The sequence below is a fragment of the Pantherophis guttatus genome, chromosome 10 (genome assembly GCF_059756535.1).
Source record: "Pantherophis guttatus breed Tessera chromosome 10, ASM5975653v1, whole genome shotgun sequence".
Taxonomy (NCBI): domain Eukaryota; kingdom Metazoa; phylum Chordata; class Lepidosauria; order Squamata; family Colubridae; genus Pantherophis; species Pantherophis guttatus.
Window position 1 is genome coordinate 10,125,731 of NC_142072.1, and position 17,241 is coordinate 10,142,971.

Below are 17,241 nucleotides of genomic sequence, written 5' to 3' on the forward strand. Positions count from 1 at the left end.
AATCCCCCCTCTTACTTTCCCACACATAAGAAGTTTGTTTTCCTGGCTATTTATGGTATTCTCAGGAATATGCTCCAGCACCAAAATTCAGAAGCATTGATACTCTTTCCATCCTGCTTCTTCAGAGTCCAATTTTTGCTTGCATAGACTAGACTAGAGTGTCAAAACTATTGCTTGCATGGCTCTGATCTTCGTAGATATATAGGCATCTCATAGTATTGAAGTACTTTTCCCAAGGACTTCCTTGTTAGGAAAAGGGGAGTCAGGAACACCAGGGTTATCATTCAGATCAGCAAGATGGAGTGTATCTTTACATCATCCTTGGAAGTGTCTCAAGGGAGAATGACCTCCTGCTTTTCTCCGCCCTCTATTGGATGCCCTACTAATGGCCATTTGCCCTGCAGGTATATCCAGAGCTGCAAATCACAAATGCTGTGGAAGGTACACAGCCAGTTACTATAGACAAGTGGTGCAAGAAAGGACGCTCATCATGCAGAGGCCAGATGCACATTGTGGTACCCTACCAGTGTCTTGGTAAGCGCAAAGTCCAGCTGTCTGACCTGTTTGCATGTCCAGTTGGGGATGATAAGGACTGGCTTTAAAATTGGGAGTGAAATCATGTGTTGTTGCCGTTTTCTGTTGCCTTGTGGGGGTGGGTTGTGCCTTTGAAAGCACCAGCTTGAAGGCAAGGAATGTCTTGGTACTGATAATTGCAAGCCCCACCTTTCTCTCCCTCCGGAGCCTTTTGGCAGATCAAGAAAGATTAAAAATGTGTAGTGTAGGCCAGTATTCCTCACCCTCAGCAGACTTAGGATGGATGGACTTCAACTCCCAGAATTCCCCAGCCAGCATGTTGAAGCCCACCCATCCCTAAGGCTGCTGAGAGTGAGAAACACTGGTGTTGACACACGCTACAGTATTATATGCACTTAACTCTAATTCAGTGGAAGTGGAAGTTATATGCACTTAGACCAATTCAGTGGGACTTTTATTTTTGAGCAGAAATGAAGAAGCTGCTATTGGTGCAGAAATTGATTGTGGACAAGGCTTCCGTGTCTTTCTTTTCCAGGAAAAAGTGCTGTGGTAGCACTTTTTCCCCCCCCTAAATGCTTATTGCATTATAATTAGCAAAATAAGCAACTTGAAATCCTTGAATAGTTTAGAGTCTCAGTAGAGGGTGGGGGCACAGCAGAATGACCAGTGACAAGGAATTAGGAGTTGCAATCCAAACTTTGGTGTAGAAGACCCCCAATTGTCTATCTCTGTCATTAATATTATCTTGCAATTCTTGGAGTTTTCCAAACTTGGGTTGCAGATAATTCTTTAGCTTATAAATTTCCCAGGCAGAGGTTTTAGAGAAGTGAGGCCTATTGCATTCATTTTCCAGACAGAAGTTTTAGAGAAGTGGAGCCTATTGCTATAGATATTTTGGTCTTGCCTGCTTTGCACATGGTGGGCACGTCATGGCTCAGTGGCTAAGACGCTGAGTTTGTCGATTGAAAGATTGGCAGTTCAGCGGTTCGAATCTCTAGTGTCATGTAATGGAGTGAGCTCCCGTTATTGTCCCAGCTTCTGCCAACCTGGCAGTTCGAAAGCACGTAAAAAATGCAAGTAGAAAAATAGGGACCACCTTTGGTGGGAAGGTAACAGCGTTCTGTGCACCTTTGGCGTTTAGTCATGCCAGCCACATGACCACGGAGACATCTTTGGACAGCGCTGGCTCTTCGGCTTTGAAACAGAGATAAGCACTGCCCCCTAGAGCCGGGAACAACTAGCATGCATGTGCGGGGGAATCTTTACCTTTACCTTTACCTTTGCCTTTACCTTGCTTTGCACATGCTTTGACGGGAATCTTGTCTTTTGTCAAATTAAACTTTTATCCATTCCAATGAACCTTTGGCAAATTAATACCTTCCATGCTTGCCAGATGTCAGATCCCATAATTCAGGGCCATTTTGACTGGGTATTATGGTATTATAGTCATGATCAGACCAAATCTAATCTGCCTCAAGGCAAATTTGGGGGCAAACCTTCATGCCTTCAAAGCTGGTGTTAAGCTACTCTTCTCTCTGGGAAGAATCAGAGTGATAAAGTAGAGGAACCTGCAGCTTTCCTAATCTTAAAAACGATTGGATCCTAGCTCCCATCATTGCTAGTTAGCATGGTCAAGGATGCTGAGAGTTGTTGTAATCAATAAAAATCTGGAGAATCCCAACTTTCAGATCCTGTGTTAGTAACGCAAAAGATGGAAGAACAGAGAAATCATTACAATCTTAGCAATTGTAGCCTCTCCTGCCAGACATAGCTACAATAAATACCTCGCCATTGCTCCTTGATAGCACAGAGTAATAAACCCTTGACACCAGTGCCTCCTTGCTTTTTCTCTTCCCCCAGTGGGTGAGTTTGTGAGCGAAGCACTTCTTGTACCAGACAAGTGCAAATTCCTGCACCAAGAGAAAATGGACTCCTGTGAGACCTACTTGTATTGGCATAGTGTGGCTAAAGAGGTGAGTAACTGTGGGCTTCTTATCAAGTGCATTCCAGCATTTCTACTTGAACCCACAGAAGTTAAAAGGGCTGGCAAGAAATCTGAAGAGATAAGGAGGTTTTTATCAAGATCATTCTGAATTGTTGAGCCCTTCTTTCAAGCATGGGTTGATAAGGGGTTGCTTCGTTGTTAAAGACTCTAGGAAGATGTTACCGTGAGATAAGCAAGTTTGATGATTATGCCACAGTCTAGGATAGTGATGGCTAACCTTTTTCGCCCTCCCCAGACTCCTAGAAAGGCTCTGGAGCCTAGTGAGAGAGAAAAACGGGCCTACTAGGCCATTGCGTGCCAGGAGCAGGGGAAGTGTGGGGGGGGCATAGAATTATGGGTGTGGGCACGCGTGCGCACGGCACCTCCCCCCCTGCTCCTGGCATGCAATGGCAAAAAGGTTAGCCATCACTACCCTATGCTGTTCTTCCCCTATACTAGAGGAATATGTGAGGTATTCCATGCAGTGGAAAAAAAGAAATGTCTTCACGTCACCAAATGCTTATAGAATGCTGGATTACTGTGATGCAAGCTTTCTAAATTTGACTTGCTCTTTTTTTTTTTTTTTTTTAAATGTAGAACACATCCAAGTTGAGCTGGTTGCATTCTGACATAGAGCTTAAACTTATGCTTGGCGCTGTGACTGTACCAGTTCACAGTGTCGATGTGTTAATGTGCACAACTCCATTTTCAGTGTAGACAAACTCAAACAAAAGGCCAATTTGGATTATCACACATAACTTCATTATTTATTTATTTATTTATTTATTTATTTGTTTGTTTGTTTGTTTGTTTGTTTGTTTGTTTATTTGGTTGGTTGGTTGGTTGGTTGGTTGGTTGGTTGGTTGGTTGGTTGGTTCGATTTATATGCCACCCTTCCCCGGAGACTCAGGGCGGTTTACAATGCGTTAAGCAATAGCCTTCATACTTTTGTATATACCTGCTTAGTAGGGCTTTCGGGGGCCCCCTAAGCGGTGTTCTTTTTTATACAAAGTCAGCTTATTGCCCCCACAATCCGGGTCCTCATTTTACCTACCTCGGAAGGATGGAAGGATGAGTCAACCTTGAGCCTGGTGAGATTTGAACTTGCAGTAATTGCAGGCAGCTGGTGCTATTTAACAGCAATAATAATAATAATAATAATAATAATAATAATAATAATAATAATAATAATAATAATAATAATTTTATTTCTATACCGCCCTTCTCCCGAAGGACTCAGGGCAGTGTACAGCCAATTTAAAAACACAAGACACAACAATGATTAAAATTTAAAATAATTAAATAGATTTGGCCAGTTTAAAACCCCAAAAATTTAAAATACCCCAATTTAAAATCTTTAGTCTGCTGCGCCACCATAGTTATGAAGCAAGGTGAACTTCATGAAGATTATTCGCTCACGCACGCACGCACTCTTCTGCGCAAGCACAGAAGTTTCTACGCGTGCGCAGAAGCGTTTTCATGACGTCAGGGTCAGTGGGCGGAGCCTTCCGCTGGTTTTACTACCGGTTCTATAGAACCAGTGCAAACCGGGGGCAACCCACCACTGCATGGCACTCTAGGAAAGTTTATCTTGTCGTGTCAACCAGTCTCTGGGTGTTGCATTGCAGCATTTTAACCTTGTTCCTATCCACCTTTCAGGCCTGCAGTGGTGAACATCTTGAGCTACACAGCTACGGCATGCTACTGCCTTGTGGAGCTGACCGTTTCCGAGGTGTAGAGTATGTGTGCTGCCCCTCACGCCCACCAGCCATCAGGGTGGAGCAAACTACGGAGGGTCCCCCAGTGGTTGCCCATTTAAGGGAGGAAGCCCTGCGCAGGTGAGCCGATGAGTTTGAGCAGATCCAGCTGCATAGGAAGGCGGTTAAGATTACATTGAGACCAAATCTTAGCCCTTGCAAAGCTTATTTAATCTAGAATGTTCCTGGAACTGGATCTTAAAGGGGAGATCTGCAAGGAAATGTTTAGATATATGTGTGTGTGTGTGTGTATGTACCTATGCATATACAATTTATCATTTTATTAGTAGGGTTGCCAGGTCTGCTTCCAAAAAATAGCGGACAAGGGGGGGGGGGTTAAGTAGTAAAAAAATAAAAAAAATTTACAATTAAATTATATATTTTCTTACAAACATTTTAACACGTATTAAAATAATCACATTCAAAACTTTACTTAAAATTCAAAACATCAAATATATTATAATAATATGTAAAATATTAAATTACATTTTACTTTGTTGTATTTTTTATTTGACTGTGCAGCTTTGATCAATTCTTTGTGTTTAAGGAATAATTCTTTAATTTCAGTACAACGTTGAGAAATATTAAAAAATATACAATCATAAAGCTTTTGAATAAAAAAAATGTCCACTATTTTGTGGGGAAAAAAATAGTGAACATAATGTGAAAAATGCGGACTGTCCGCTCAAATAGTGGACACCTGGCAATCTTATTTATTAGTGCGACAGCCTCACGAACAGGAGGCTGTGAGTTCGATCCTAGGTAGCGAGAGATATTTCTCTCTCTGGGCACAATGAGTAATTATCTGCTGCGAACTCTGCATTGGCAACAGGAAGGGCATCAGGCCAGTAAATACTCAGGTCCATTCAGTTGCCCTGACTCCACCCCAATGTAAGGGATTACATTACGGGGTCATTAAAAGACCAAAAAAAAAAAAGTAGCGCAAAATTGAAGACACTGCTCCTACAGGATTATATAGTTGAATAAGAATATTTTCCTTTTCCCATGGGGAAAAGTCTCCCTAGTCCCTTTCCCCTGCTCCTCAAATGCTTCTTCTTGCTTGATGGACTTGTTTGCGATCTTAACTGGATGGATCTTTTCTTCAGCAACAAAGTACCAACAGGGCGTATTCCCACAGAGGAAGAAAGCTTGGAATTGGAGGAAGACAGGAATGTGGATGAAGAAGAGGAAGAGGAGGTGGAGGAGGAGGAGGAGGAAGAGGAGGAGGAGGAAGAGGAAGAAGAGGAAGAGATTCCTGGAGAGAGTGCTCCTGACTCTAACCGTTTCCGTACTGCCTGGGATGACTATTATGTGGAACCAGGGTACTATGATGACAGCATCACTCAAACCACTATCACCACTACAACTCAGACCACAGAAGAAGATGTCAAAGGTAAGCAGTGGAGGGAAAGACCCAGGGGTGAAATCCAGTAGGTTCTGACAGGTTCTGCAGAACCGGTAGCGGAAATTTTGAGTAGTTTGGAGAACCGGCAAATACCACCTCTGGCTGGCCCCAGAGTGGGGTGGGAATGGAGATTTTGCAGTATCCTTCCCCCAGGAGTGGGGAGGGAATGGGGATTTTGCAGTATCCTTCCCCTGGAGTGGGGTAGGAATGGGGATTTTGCAGTATCCTTCCCCCAGGAGTGGGGAGGGAATGGGGATTTTGCGGTATCCTTCCCCTGGAGTGGGATGGGAATGAGGATTTTGCAGTATCCTGTCCCTGGAGTGGGGTGGGAATGGAGTTTTTGCAGTATCCTTCCGCTGGAGTGGGGTGGGAATGGGGATTTTGCAGTATCCTTCCGCTGGAGTGGGGTGGGAATGGAGTTTTTGCAGTATCCTTCCCCCTGGAGAGGGCTGGGAATGGGGATTTTGCAGTATCCTTCCCCTGGAGTGGGGAGGGAATGGGGATTTTGCAATATCCTTCCCTTGCCATGCCCACCAAGCCACGCCCACAGAACCAGTAGTAAAAAAAATTGAATTCCACCACTGGAAAGACCCATCTTAAGAGTCAACCTCATAGAGCACCTTCCAAGGTCCACGTTCTTTCTTGCTCTTCCTTACCATCTCAACCTCCCAAGGGAGAGACCATATCAATGCAGAGAGAGAAGGGTAGCCTCTCATTGCTTCTCTGGATGACCACACGGTTAGATTAAATGTGTAAACAGGGGGAACATCATTTTCTAAAACCTTTTTGGCCTCCTGAGAGCCGCAGAGGGTGTTGCTGGTGATTTCATGATGTCCCCAGAGGTTAAAAAAAAAAAAAAGTTTGGCCTTTGAGGTTGTTTTGATGGATTTGAGGTTCAGTTATCCTCAAATGTCTCTAAGCTAAAAAAACCTGGATGCTCTGGGACTTCAAAAGAGGCCCGGAGGGGGCAGAGTATCTGAAGGCCATAGGCCAGAGGTGTCAAACTCAAGGGCCAAGGGCCGGATCCGGCCTGCGGATGCTTAGATCTGGCCCACAGGTCTGCCCTGGGAACAGTGAAGGACTGGCCCACTGTGCCTCTACCAGCAAAAGCGGACCTTGGGACAGCCACATGCTGCCCTCCCGAGCTCCATTTTCGCTGTCAGGATGCTCGAGCCCAACACGAGTGATGTCGAGCTGGCCACGCCCACTCCAGCCCCCCTTCCGAGGTCAAACACAACCCTGATGCGGCCCTCAATGAAATCGACTTTGACACCCCTGCTGTGGTGGGTTGCCCCCGGTTCGGACCGGTTTGCAAGAACTGGTAGTAAAACTGGCGGGAGTCTCCGCCCACTGACCCAGACGTCATCATAGGTGATCTGCGCGCACGCAGAAGAGCGCATGCGGGCGCGATGCGAACCGGTAGTAAAGGTAAGTAGAAACCCCCCCTGCACCCCTGCCATAGGCAATGGTTAGAAATCTTTGGGTTACAAGTAGTCCTTGATTTACAACCATTTATTTAGTGACCATTTGAAATTACAAAGGCACTGAAAAAAGGGATTTATGACCATTTTTCACGCTTGTGACCATGGCAGCATCCCCCGGGTCACGTGGTGAAAATTCAGATGTCGAGAACTGCTATGTACAGCATTCATAATAGTTGTAGTGTCCCAGGATCATGGGATCACCTTCTGTGACTTTCTGACAACCAAAGTTAATGGGGCAGCAACAGTCCTGTTGCTAACTTAACAACTGTGGTGATTCACTTAACAGCTGTGGCAAGAAATATCATAACATGGGGCAAAAGTCACTTAACTGTCTTGCTTAGCGACAGAAATTTCGGGCTCACGTGTGGTTGTAAGTAGAGGACTACCTGGGCATCTAGAACAGGGGTGTCAAACTCAATTTCATTGAGGGCCTCCTCAGGGTTGTGTTTGACCTCGGGGGGAAGGGGGCATGGGCAATGGGCATGGCCAGCATGAGATCACTTGTGTCAGGGGGGCGCGTGTGATGGCCCAAGCGAAAACGGGTTCCCGAGCTCCGTTTTCAGCTGGGACAGCCTCCTGCAACCCTCTGCCAGCGAAAACAGAGCTCGGGGGGGACCATGCATGGTCCTCGTGAGCTCCATTTTTGGCTGGGATGGCCTCCTGCCAGCAAAAACAGAGCTCAGGAGGGTCTCACTCAACCCTTGTGAGTTCCATTTTCGCTGGCAGAGGCATTGCGGGCCAGTCCTTCGCTATTTCCAGGGCGGCCCCGCGGGCCAGATCTAAACACTCCGTGGGCCGGATATGGCCCCCGGGCCTTGAGTTTGACTCCCCTGATCTAGAAGAAGAAAAAAGACCACCGTAGGAAGACCATTAATGGTGAGAGAAGACCTTTGGCATTTTTTTCTCAAGGCTTTCTCAGAACTTTGAGCCAATGGCAGCCATGGTAAAATCATTGCTGAAGGACAGATCAAGAGAGCCTTGGTACTACAGTGGTTTAAAGCACCCTGTTATTAACACAGCTGCCTGCAATTTACTGCTGGTTCGAATCTCTCCAAGGCTCAAGGTTGACTCAGCCTTCCATCCTTTCTAAGGTAGGTTAAATGAGGACCCAGTTTGTGGGGGCAATAAGCTGACTTTGTATAAATATACAAAAGTATGAAGGCTATTGCTTAACGCACTGTAAGCCGCCCTGAGTCTCCGGAGAAGGGCGGCATATAAATCAAATTAAAAAAAAAAAGAGAGAGAGAGAGGACTAGAGATCCTGCAAAATAGGGACCTCTGGGGCATGGAAAGTAGAGCGGCAAGATGCCAGCTATTACTAGGTTGAGAAAGAAGGAAATGCTCAGCTATTCAGCTGCTTCTCTGAGTGCCCATCACCTCCTCCTCTTCACAATGGGAAGTCTGTTTTTGGAGACAGCGCTGAACCTGGCTCTCCCTGACACTAAGGGGTAGATGATGCTTAGAATCAAAGCCTCCTTCGGAGGGGGAAACGAGGGGGCTCGCGTGCTTCCTTCCGTCCTGAGCCAAATTACTGCGGGATGCTGTGCCCAAATAGATCTGCACGCCTGGATGGTTTTAAATATCCAAGATAGGTGACTTCTGCAGGGTCAGGCATATTTTAACAGAGGAAGCGATTGCGTGCGCTTTGGAATGCAAATCCATCGATGTCAGGCCGCTGCAGAAATTGGGACCCACTGAGGAGAGTAATTGAATCTTAATTATATTCCAGGAAGAGCAGGGATTGAATTGCAGCTGAATTTCTGAGCGAGTGAGAATCCTGTCGTAATTACACTGAGCCAGATCTCAAACCTTTCGCTAACTCGTGCAGTGCCGCCCTCTCTCAAGGAGGAATTGGATTGTCTCTTATACCTAGTCCTCATCATGTCCGTCAATAATGGATGAGTGTTTACATTCTCGGCATTCCTAGGCTCCCCTTTTTAGATAAGTCCACCGTTTTTAGGCTGGATTCACCTACTAACTGAGCCCTGGTATATAGCAATAGCACTTAGACTTATTTACTGCTTCATAATGCTTTATAACAGGGGTCCCCAACCCCCGCTTCTCATTCCCATCCATGGACTGGCACTGAAAACCAGGCCACGCACACAAGCCCCATCCTTAGGATGCAGGCCAGTAGTGGGTTTTACTTACCTTTGCTACCGGTTCGCTATTGGGAGCACGAGCCTCCCGCCACCGCCGCTACCAGTTCGCCAAAACCGGGGCGAACCGGTAGCAACCCACCACTGATGCAGGCAGCATGCAAAACCACACCCCTCCTGTCTGTGGAAAAGTCTCTCTCCACGGAACCAGTCCCTGGTGCCCAATCTTTTGGGCACCCCTGCTTTACAGTCTTCTCTAAGCGGTTTACAGAGTCAGCATATTGCCCCCAACAATCTGGGTTCTCATTTTGCTGACCTTGGAAGGACGGAAGGCTGAGTCAATGCTGAGCCAGTGAGAATCGAACCGCTGGCAGCCGGCAGAATTAGCCTGCAATACTGCATTCTAACCACTGCGCCGTCATGGCTCTTATGTAATCCTTCCCATTTGCCATGCAGCCTGGAACCAAAAGTTGTTATTGTCCAAAACATTTCAAAGGCAACAGCTTATGTTATCTCTGCTTTAAGACCGATAAGAATAAGCCTGGTCTTGTGTAACATGATTGCTGTCTATACAGTGACTCCAACCCCTCGCCCAACGGACGGGGTGGATGTTTATTTTGAGATGCCTGGAGATGGGAATGAACACGCCAACTTCCTGCGAGCCAAGATGGACCTGGAGGAGCGGCGCATGAAACAGATCAATGAGGTAATGGCTGGACAGACAGGAAGGAGGATTTGCTCAGCTTGCAGATATGGAAGCTTTCATTGTATGCTTAAGTTTGGTGACTTCAGACACACCCATGGGGCCATCAAAGGATTTCTCTTGACAGATTGCACCCCTACAATGATGGGGACGATCTATGGTAATTCCGTTAGAAATGATGGATGTGCAATATAAACCATACAGATTTGTAGGAGCCATGTCTAAGTCTGTCTGTCTGTCTGTCTGTCTGTCTTTCTTTCTTTCTTTCTTTCTTTCTTTCTTTCTTTCTTTCTCCTTCCTTCCTTCCTTCCTCCTTCATTTCCTCTCCTCCATCCCTCCCTTCCTTTTCTTTCCTTCCTTTTCCTTCCTCCCTCCCTCCCTCCCTCTCTTATCTTATCTTCTTTCCTTCCTTCCTTCCTTCTTCCTCCCATTTCCTTCTTTCCTCCCTCTCCCTCCTTCATTTTCTTTCTTCTTTCTTTCTTTCTTCCTCCTTCCTTCCTCCCTCATTTCCTTTCCTCCATCCCTTCCTTCCTTCCTTTTCTTTCCTTCCTTTTCCTTCCTCCCTCCCTTCTTTCCTTTTCCTTCCTTCCTTCCTCCCGCCTTCCGTTTCTTTCTTTCCTCCCTCTCTCCCTCTCTCCTTCCTTCATTTTCTTTCTTCTTTCTTTCTTTCTTCCTCCTTCCTTCCTTGTTTCCTTTCCTCCATCCCTTCCTTCCTTTTCTTTCCTTCCTTTTCCTCTCTCCCTCCCCCTTATCTTCCCTTCTTTCCTCCCTCTCTCCCTCCCTCCCTTCATTTTCTTTCTTTCTTTCTTTCTTCTCTCTCTCTCTCTCTCTCTCTCTCTCTCTCTCTCTCTCTCTCTCTCTCTCTCTCTCTCTTACTTTTCTGTTGCTTCTTAAAGAATTATTTCATGGGGAAATAGTACACGTTTTGCAGATCAGATTATTTTTTTTAACTTCAAGTTTGTATCAGAAGAGACCATGTTGAGCCACTATTATAAGTTAACAGTGTCAGCAGTGAAGTTGTTGGTTTTCTTTTCTCTGGAGGTTTTTAAGAAGGGAGTGGATGGTGGCCTCCCAAGATTGGTTTATTTGGTTTTCCTGCACATCATAGAGAGTTGGACAAATGATCAACTCCACAGTTCTGTAAGTCCATGACTCAGGAAAACAGCTTCCTGTTCCTTGCGCAGGCAGATCGTTCTCTCTAGCTTTGAGAGACTGGGAGTCAGGATCTGATGGCTTAGTAAAGTTGGATCACCATGCAGACTGGTAATCAACTTGCAGCAAGGAGAAGACCATGTTCAATGTCCCAAAGGTGCTTTTTTTCAAGAGGCAATTGGACTTTCTGGTTTTTCTTTGGAAGACGTTTGGCTTCTCATCCAAGAAGCTTCTTCAGTTCTGACTGGATGGCGGGAGCTGAAGAAGCTCTTTGGATGAGAAGTGAAATGTCTTCAAAAGAAAAACCAGAAAGTCCAGTTGCCTCTTGATAAAAACATCTTTGGGACAACCATGACCTGGTTTAGAGACCATGGCTCGATGGCAGAGGGATGGAAGGATAGTCAGTACAACCATCAGAACTGATGAAGCTTCTTGGATGAGAAGCGAAACGTTTTCCTCCTCTTCCTGAAGGAAGAAAAGCACCTTTGAGACAACTATGACCTGGATGATTGAGAATCTCCACAGACAACAGAAACTGCTTTTCCAGAACCAGTTTCTATAGTAGAAAACCTTTATATTGATAACTGTCCTTTTGTTATGATTTCACAGGTGATGAAGGAATGGGCTGAAGCTGACAACGAAGCCAAAAACTTGCCTAAAACAGACCGACAAGCCTTGAACGAGGTGAGGTTGGCCAACCATCTCATTGAAACGCCCCTCCCTTTGTATTTTAATGTTTGTTTGGGGAATTTAATAAAGATATTTTTTAAAAATAAATCCATCTCAAGATTAGGTGAACTAGTAGATTAGCCAGGAGATCCCAAACTTGTGGCTTTCTTGACCCAGGGCGATACTGTTGTCCTTTCCACTCAGGTGTTGGAATTAGCTTTCCATTTCCATGGCTGCCATTTCGGGTTCTGCGTGGTTTACAAATTCAAGTTAGTTTCAGGAAATTGTTTTAAACGGTTTAGCTGAGCTGGAATTACAAGGCCCCTCTGTGTTCTCGATCTGTTGTTTGATTCTATTCTGTGTTTATAATAGTTGCATTCTTTTTTGTTTTTTTTAATTGGAAAACAATTTGAATGGATTCCTACTCTGAGAGAAAGCCCAAACATGTTTTTAACCAAAAACAAAACAAAAGTTGAATCAACCCCCATGGCCTCGTATCTGTTTCTTTTGGCCTGTCTGTGTGCAGATGTTATAGCTTGTTTTTAGTGCACATTCATTGATAGCTGCCAGTTTCCAAACATTGATTTTTTTTTTTTTTTAAAAAGAGTAATTTGTAATAAATCTCCACATATCGGGGACTAACTTCCCTTATAGAGATTTGTCTCGCAAACCCCCACTGATGATTTTTTGGGTTCTCTCCTTAAAAACCTTAAACTTAGGTGTCTTAAAAAGCTGAGATGCTTATGTTGCTCTTGTAAAATTTTTAGACTCTACCATTTTTCATACAGTAGAGTTGTTAAAATGTGTGCCAATCGTTTAATTATCTTTTTGTCAAAATATTTTAAGCCATCCTGGGTTTTTTATTTGACAGCCAGGGTATAAACTCTCGAAACACATTCAAGTAATTAATTAAACATCTGCTTCTAGGAGAATAAGCTCTGCATGGAACGCTTTGTTGTGTTTGGGTTTCATTGTCTCTATAGGTGGTTTGAGTAATTTTAAGCTATTAATGCTAATTTTATTGCGTTTCAAGGAATTTGATGTTGTCGCTTTGCTGTTGAGCTACCTTGAGCCTTCGGGAGAAAAAAAGGGAGTCTGCATATGTTTGCATGTGTGTTTAGGAATATAATTTTATATTTTGCTGTAATAAAACTTCCAGGGTCTTTCACCCAAGGTTTTTGCCAGGTCCATGTTCACTTACCTTTTAATGGTACAGTATTAGTGCATCAAAATCATGTGAAGTATTTAGTACCGCTTTATAATGCCTTGGTAAGGCCACACTTAGAATACTGCGTTCAGTTTTGGTCACCACACTATAGAAAAGATGTTGAGATGCTGGAAAGAGTGCAGAGAAGAGCAACAAAGATGATTAGGGGGCTTCTAAAATATATGAAGAATAGCTGTAGGAATTGAATATATCTACTCTAGTGAAAACAAGGACTAGGGGTGATATGATAGCGGTGTTCCAATATCTCAGGGGCTGCCACAAAGAAGAGGGAGTCAAGCTATTCTCTAAAGCAACTGAGGGCAGGACAAGAAGCAATGGGTGGAAACTAATCAAGGAGAGAAGCAACCTAGAACTAAGGAGAAATTTCCTGACAGTGAGAAGGACTCACTTCCAGAAGTTGTGGCTGCTCCAACACTGGAGGCTTTTAAGAAGAGACCAGAGAGCCATTTGTCTGAAATGATAGGGTCGCCTGCTTGAGCTGGGAGTTGGACTAGAAGACCTCCAAGGTCCCTCCTAACTCTTATTCTGAAATATCCTGAATGGCTTCTCTCTTCTTCTTGCTTTCTAGCACTTCCAATCTGTCCTCCAGACACTGGAAGAGCAGGTGGCCGGAGAGCGCCAGCGGCTGGTGGAGACCCACCTGGCCCGTGTAGTAGCACTGCTGAATGATAACCGTCGTGCGGCACTGGAGAACTACTTGACTGCTGTTCAGAACGACCATGCCCAGGTAATTCAAAAGGGTAGAGGAAGGCAAATGTTAGCTTGGAGAATGGTATGTGAGATTTGTACATAAGCTGAGCTGGGAGAACGAGAAGCAGACTCTGCATGTGGATTGCAAACGAAGTTGACCGTGAGCTTGGGATAGCACCAGCGCTGGGCTTCAAAAATTTTAGCAAGGGGTTCTCTGCCTGGTTGCTGGGATTCAAAATTTTTTACTACCGGTGCTGTGGGCGTGGCTTGTTGGGCATGGCATGGCTTGGTGGGTGTGGCAGGGAAAGGATACTGTAAAATCTCCATTCCCACCCCACTCCAGGGGAAGGATACTGTAAAATCTCCATTCCCTCCCCACTCCAGGAGAAAGTTACTGCAAAATCCCCATTTCCTCCCGATCAGCTGGGACTCGGGAGGCAGAGAATAGATGGGGGCGGGGCCAGTCAGAGGTGGCATTTACCACTTCTCCGAACTACTCAAAATTTTCACTACCGGTTCTCCAGAACTGGTCAGAACCTGCTGAATAGCACCTCTGGTTTCCTTATATGAGCAACTTTCCAAAGTCTCTTGCTTTCCCAGTATGCTATACTCCAGCTCCTGAAATCCTCAGCCAGAATAGCCACAGGCCATATCTAGATGAGGATTTAGGTCATCCAGCACATCTGGAAAGCAGCGTTGAAGAACGCTGATGCAGACAAGGTAACTGCAGAATGGCAAGTGGGGAGCTTCATTTACTCCTCCGCCCCAACCCCCCATTCTATGTATTGGCTTCCTGCTAAAATCCCAGAAGTCACATCTAGGCAATGACATCCAGAAATAAAACAGAGTTCGGTTCCTCCCACTTCTTCTGTGCTTTGTTCCTAACTCTAAAATTTGGGGGGGGGGGGGGTTGTAGGATAATGGGGTTGGTTTTTTTTTTCAACTGCTCTGCCAAAAAAAATTTGTCTGCGTTTTTTCTTTCCTTTTCTCACTCAGTTTGATTTCTTTTTTTCAAAGAATTTCTCGGTTGAAATTCTCGTGGGTAAAATACAGTTTTCTTGTCCTCTCTGAGTCTGGTTTTTTTCTTGCAGACGGTTCATTACCCAAAATAGGTAACGTCATCCATGCTAGTTCTGATGATGTTGCCTAGATTGGGTAATGAGTTTTCTGTAAAAAAACAACCAAGATATGAGAGCACCAAGGACCTCTCATTTCAACACTGAGATACAGATATTCTCCTTTATTAATTTTATTTAAAATTATGAACATTAATTTTATTAATATTTATTAAATATTAATTTATTAGTTTAAATATTAATTTTCTTGTCCTTGTTAGTGGGATGGACACATCCCACTGAGCCACGGTGGCGCAGTGGTTAGAATGCAGTACTGCAGGCTACTTCTGCTGAGTGCCGGCTGCCTGCAATTTGGCAGTTTAAATCTCACCAGGCTCAAGGTTGACTCAGCCTTCCATCCTTCCGAGATGGGTAAAATGAGGACCCAGATTGTTGGGGGCAATAGGGCGATTCTGTAAACGGCTTAGAGAGGGCTATAAAGCACTGTGAAGCGGTATATAAGTCTAAATGCTATTACTATTGCTATCTTTCCTAATAATATAGTATGCCAAAATGGGGATCTTAGCATGTTAAGTATGCCAAGGTCCATATGGAAAGCACTCACAATTTTTATTTTTCTTGTGGCCCCTGTAAACATCTGTAAACATCATGCAAAGTCAGGTCTCCCATCACTTTTGTTCAGCTCCTGATGGCCACGTAGATGTCCATGATCCATGTTGTCTCCAGGATGGCAATACCACAGAGAGTTACCACTGCCTTACCTTCCCACTCTTTTCAGCTTTCTAATCTAGTGCACAGCCCTTCCAAGTCTCATTCTGTTTAGCTTTGGTTGGATTTTGGTTGTGCTTCCACCTGTACTTATCTGTGCTGGAAGTGAAGGAAACCAAGAGAGGCAAGTAAGAGGATCCCATCTGCTCAAAGGCCAACTATTGAGAATCGGGCAAGGAACAAATCAGCCAAGATTCAACTAATTTATGTCACACTCCTCTTTTGACACAGCCTGACCGCATCCTGGCAGCTCTGAAGAGATACGTACGGGCCGAACAGAAAGATCAGCGCCACACTCTCCGCCATTACCAGCACGTGGCAGCGGCTGATCCTGAAAAGGCTGAACAAATGAAGTTCCAGGTATGGTTTTCTTCTGCCTATTGCCGCCATCTTGCGTCTTTGCAATTACTGTAGAACAGTGTTTCATGCTGGCTGTGGAATTCTGGGAGTTGAAGTCCACACATCTTCAAATGGGCAATGCTGAGAAGCACTGCTCTAGAAGGAACCATTTTCCATTATTGTGTGTTCTCCCAGGTGTATACTCATCTCCATGTCATTGAGGAACGGATGAACCAAAGTCTTGCGTTGCTGTACAAGAATCCCCAGCTAACTCAAGAGCTCCGAGGAGACATAGGTACATGGGTCATATCCTTCATATCCCAAATATCATCCCTCCTCAACTCTTAAATTAAATCTTCTGTTCTTCACTCACCCTATTGCTTGTAGAGTAGGATGCCTTCCCAATTAGGTCAGCCTGCTCTTAAGTACTATACAAACAGTGGTTACTTCAGTAGTTAGTTTGATTGGTTACTTAAGTTGATATTCTCATAGTATCATTTCTACTACCTAGGGTGAGTAATTTTTGAAATACTTTTATATCAGGGGTGGGTCCTACTTACCTTTACCAGTGGTTCGCAATGGGATCGTTCGCACGTGCTCACTCCGAAGTTTCTGCACATGCACAGATCACTGATGATGACATCCGGGGTGGTGGGCGGGGCCTCCCACTGGTTTTACTACCGGTTCTTGTGAACCGGTCCGAACCGGGGGCAACCCACCACTTATATATATATCCAGAGGAAGGAAGAGGCACTGTAGAATGCCCCAAATTTTACAGTTCTGAACTGAAGAAGCTTCTTGGATGAGAAGCAAAATGTTTTCAAGGAAGTTCAGTTGCCTTTTGGAAAAGCGCTTTAGGGACAACCATGTTCTGGATGATGGAGAATCTCCATAGACATTGTAGAATGTCCTATTATGAGAAAAAGTGTCAATGTAAAGGGAAATTATAGGTGGATCACACTGTCAGCCAGATTCTTAGGCTGATTTTGGCATTTTATTGAGTGCTTCCCAAGCACCTGGAATTATTATTTCTTCTTAAATTGCAAAATACCTTGGTCTGGCCTAGGTGTCCATCTGCAAAGTGCATCTGTCCTACTGGATGAAGGGCTAGATTTTTTTCAGAAGGAAAGTTCTCCTATAAAGAATGAATGAATCTGAGCATCTTGTCAGGGTTCCGACGGATGCCCTAATTAAATCATGAGCCTCCAGCCAAGCTTCAAAAGAAATCCAGTTATTTATTAGGAGCTTCATGTTGGCACATTCCAAGTGAAGCCAACTCTGACTCCACCTAATTTATGACCCAGGCATGACCCTGTTTCCCCCCTCCCCCCAGGGTGTGCCATCAGTCACATT

At 44.7% G+C, this 17,241-nt stretch overlaps 1 protein-coding gene across 2 annotated transcripts in view; it reads left to right on the top strand.

Annotated features, from left to right (window-relative positions):
- The window catches only part of APLP1 (amyloid beta precursor like protein 1), a 49,820-nt gene that overhangs the window by 9,690 nt on the left and 22,889 nt on the right, over positions 1–17,241 (top strand). For both annotated transcript variants that reach the window (XM_060693992.2, XM_060693993.2), the window contains exons 3-11: positions 405–534; positions 2,395–2,507; positions 4,178–4,356; positions 5,382–5,668; positions 9,839–9,969; positions 11,728–11,802; positions 13,584–13,742; positions 15,781–15,909; positions 16,084–16,183. In XM_060693992.2, coding sequence (XP_060549975.2) covers positions 405–534; positions 2,395–2,507; positions 4,178–4,356; positions 5,382–5,668; positions 9,839–9,969; positions 11,728–11,802; positions 13,584–13,742; positions 15,781–15,909; positions 16,084–16,183 — 1,303 coding nt within the window. The remainder of the gene's footprint in view (positions 1–404; positions 535–2,394; positions 2,508–4,177; positions 4,357–5,381; positions 5,669–9,838; positions 9,970–11,727; positions 11,803–13,583; positions 13,743–15,780; positions 15,910–16,083; positions 16,184–17,241) is intronic.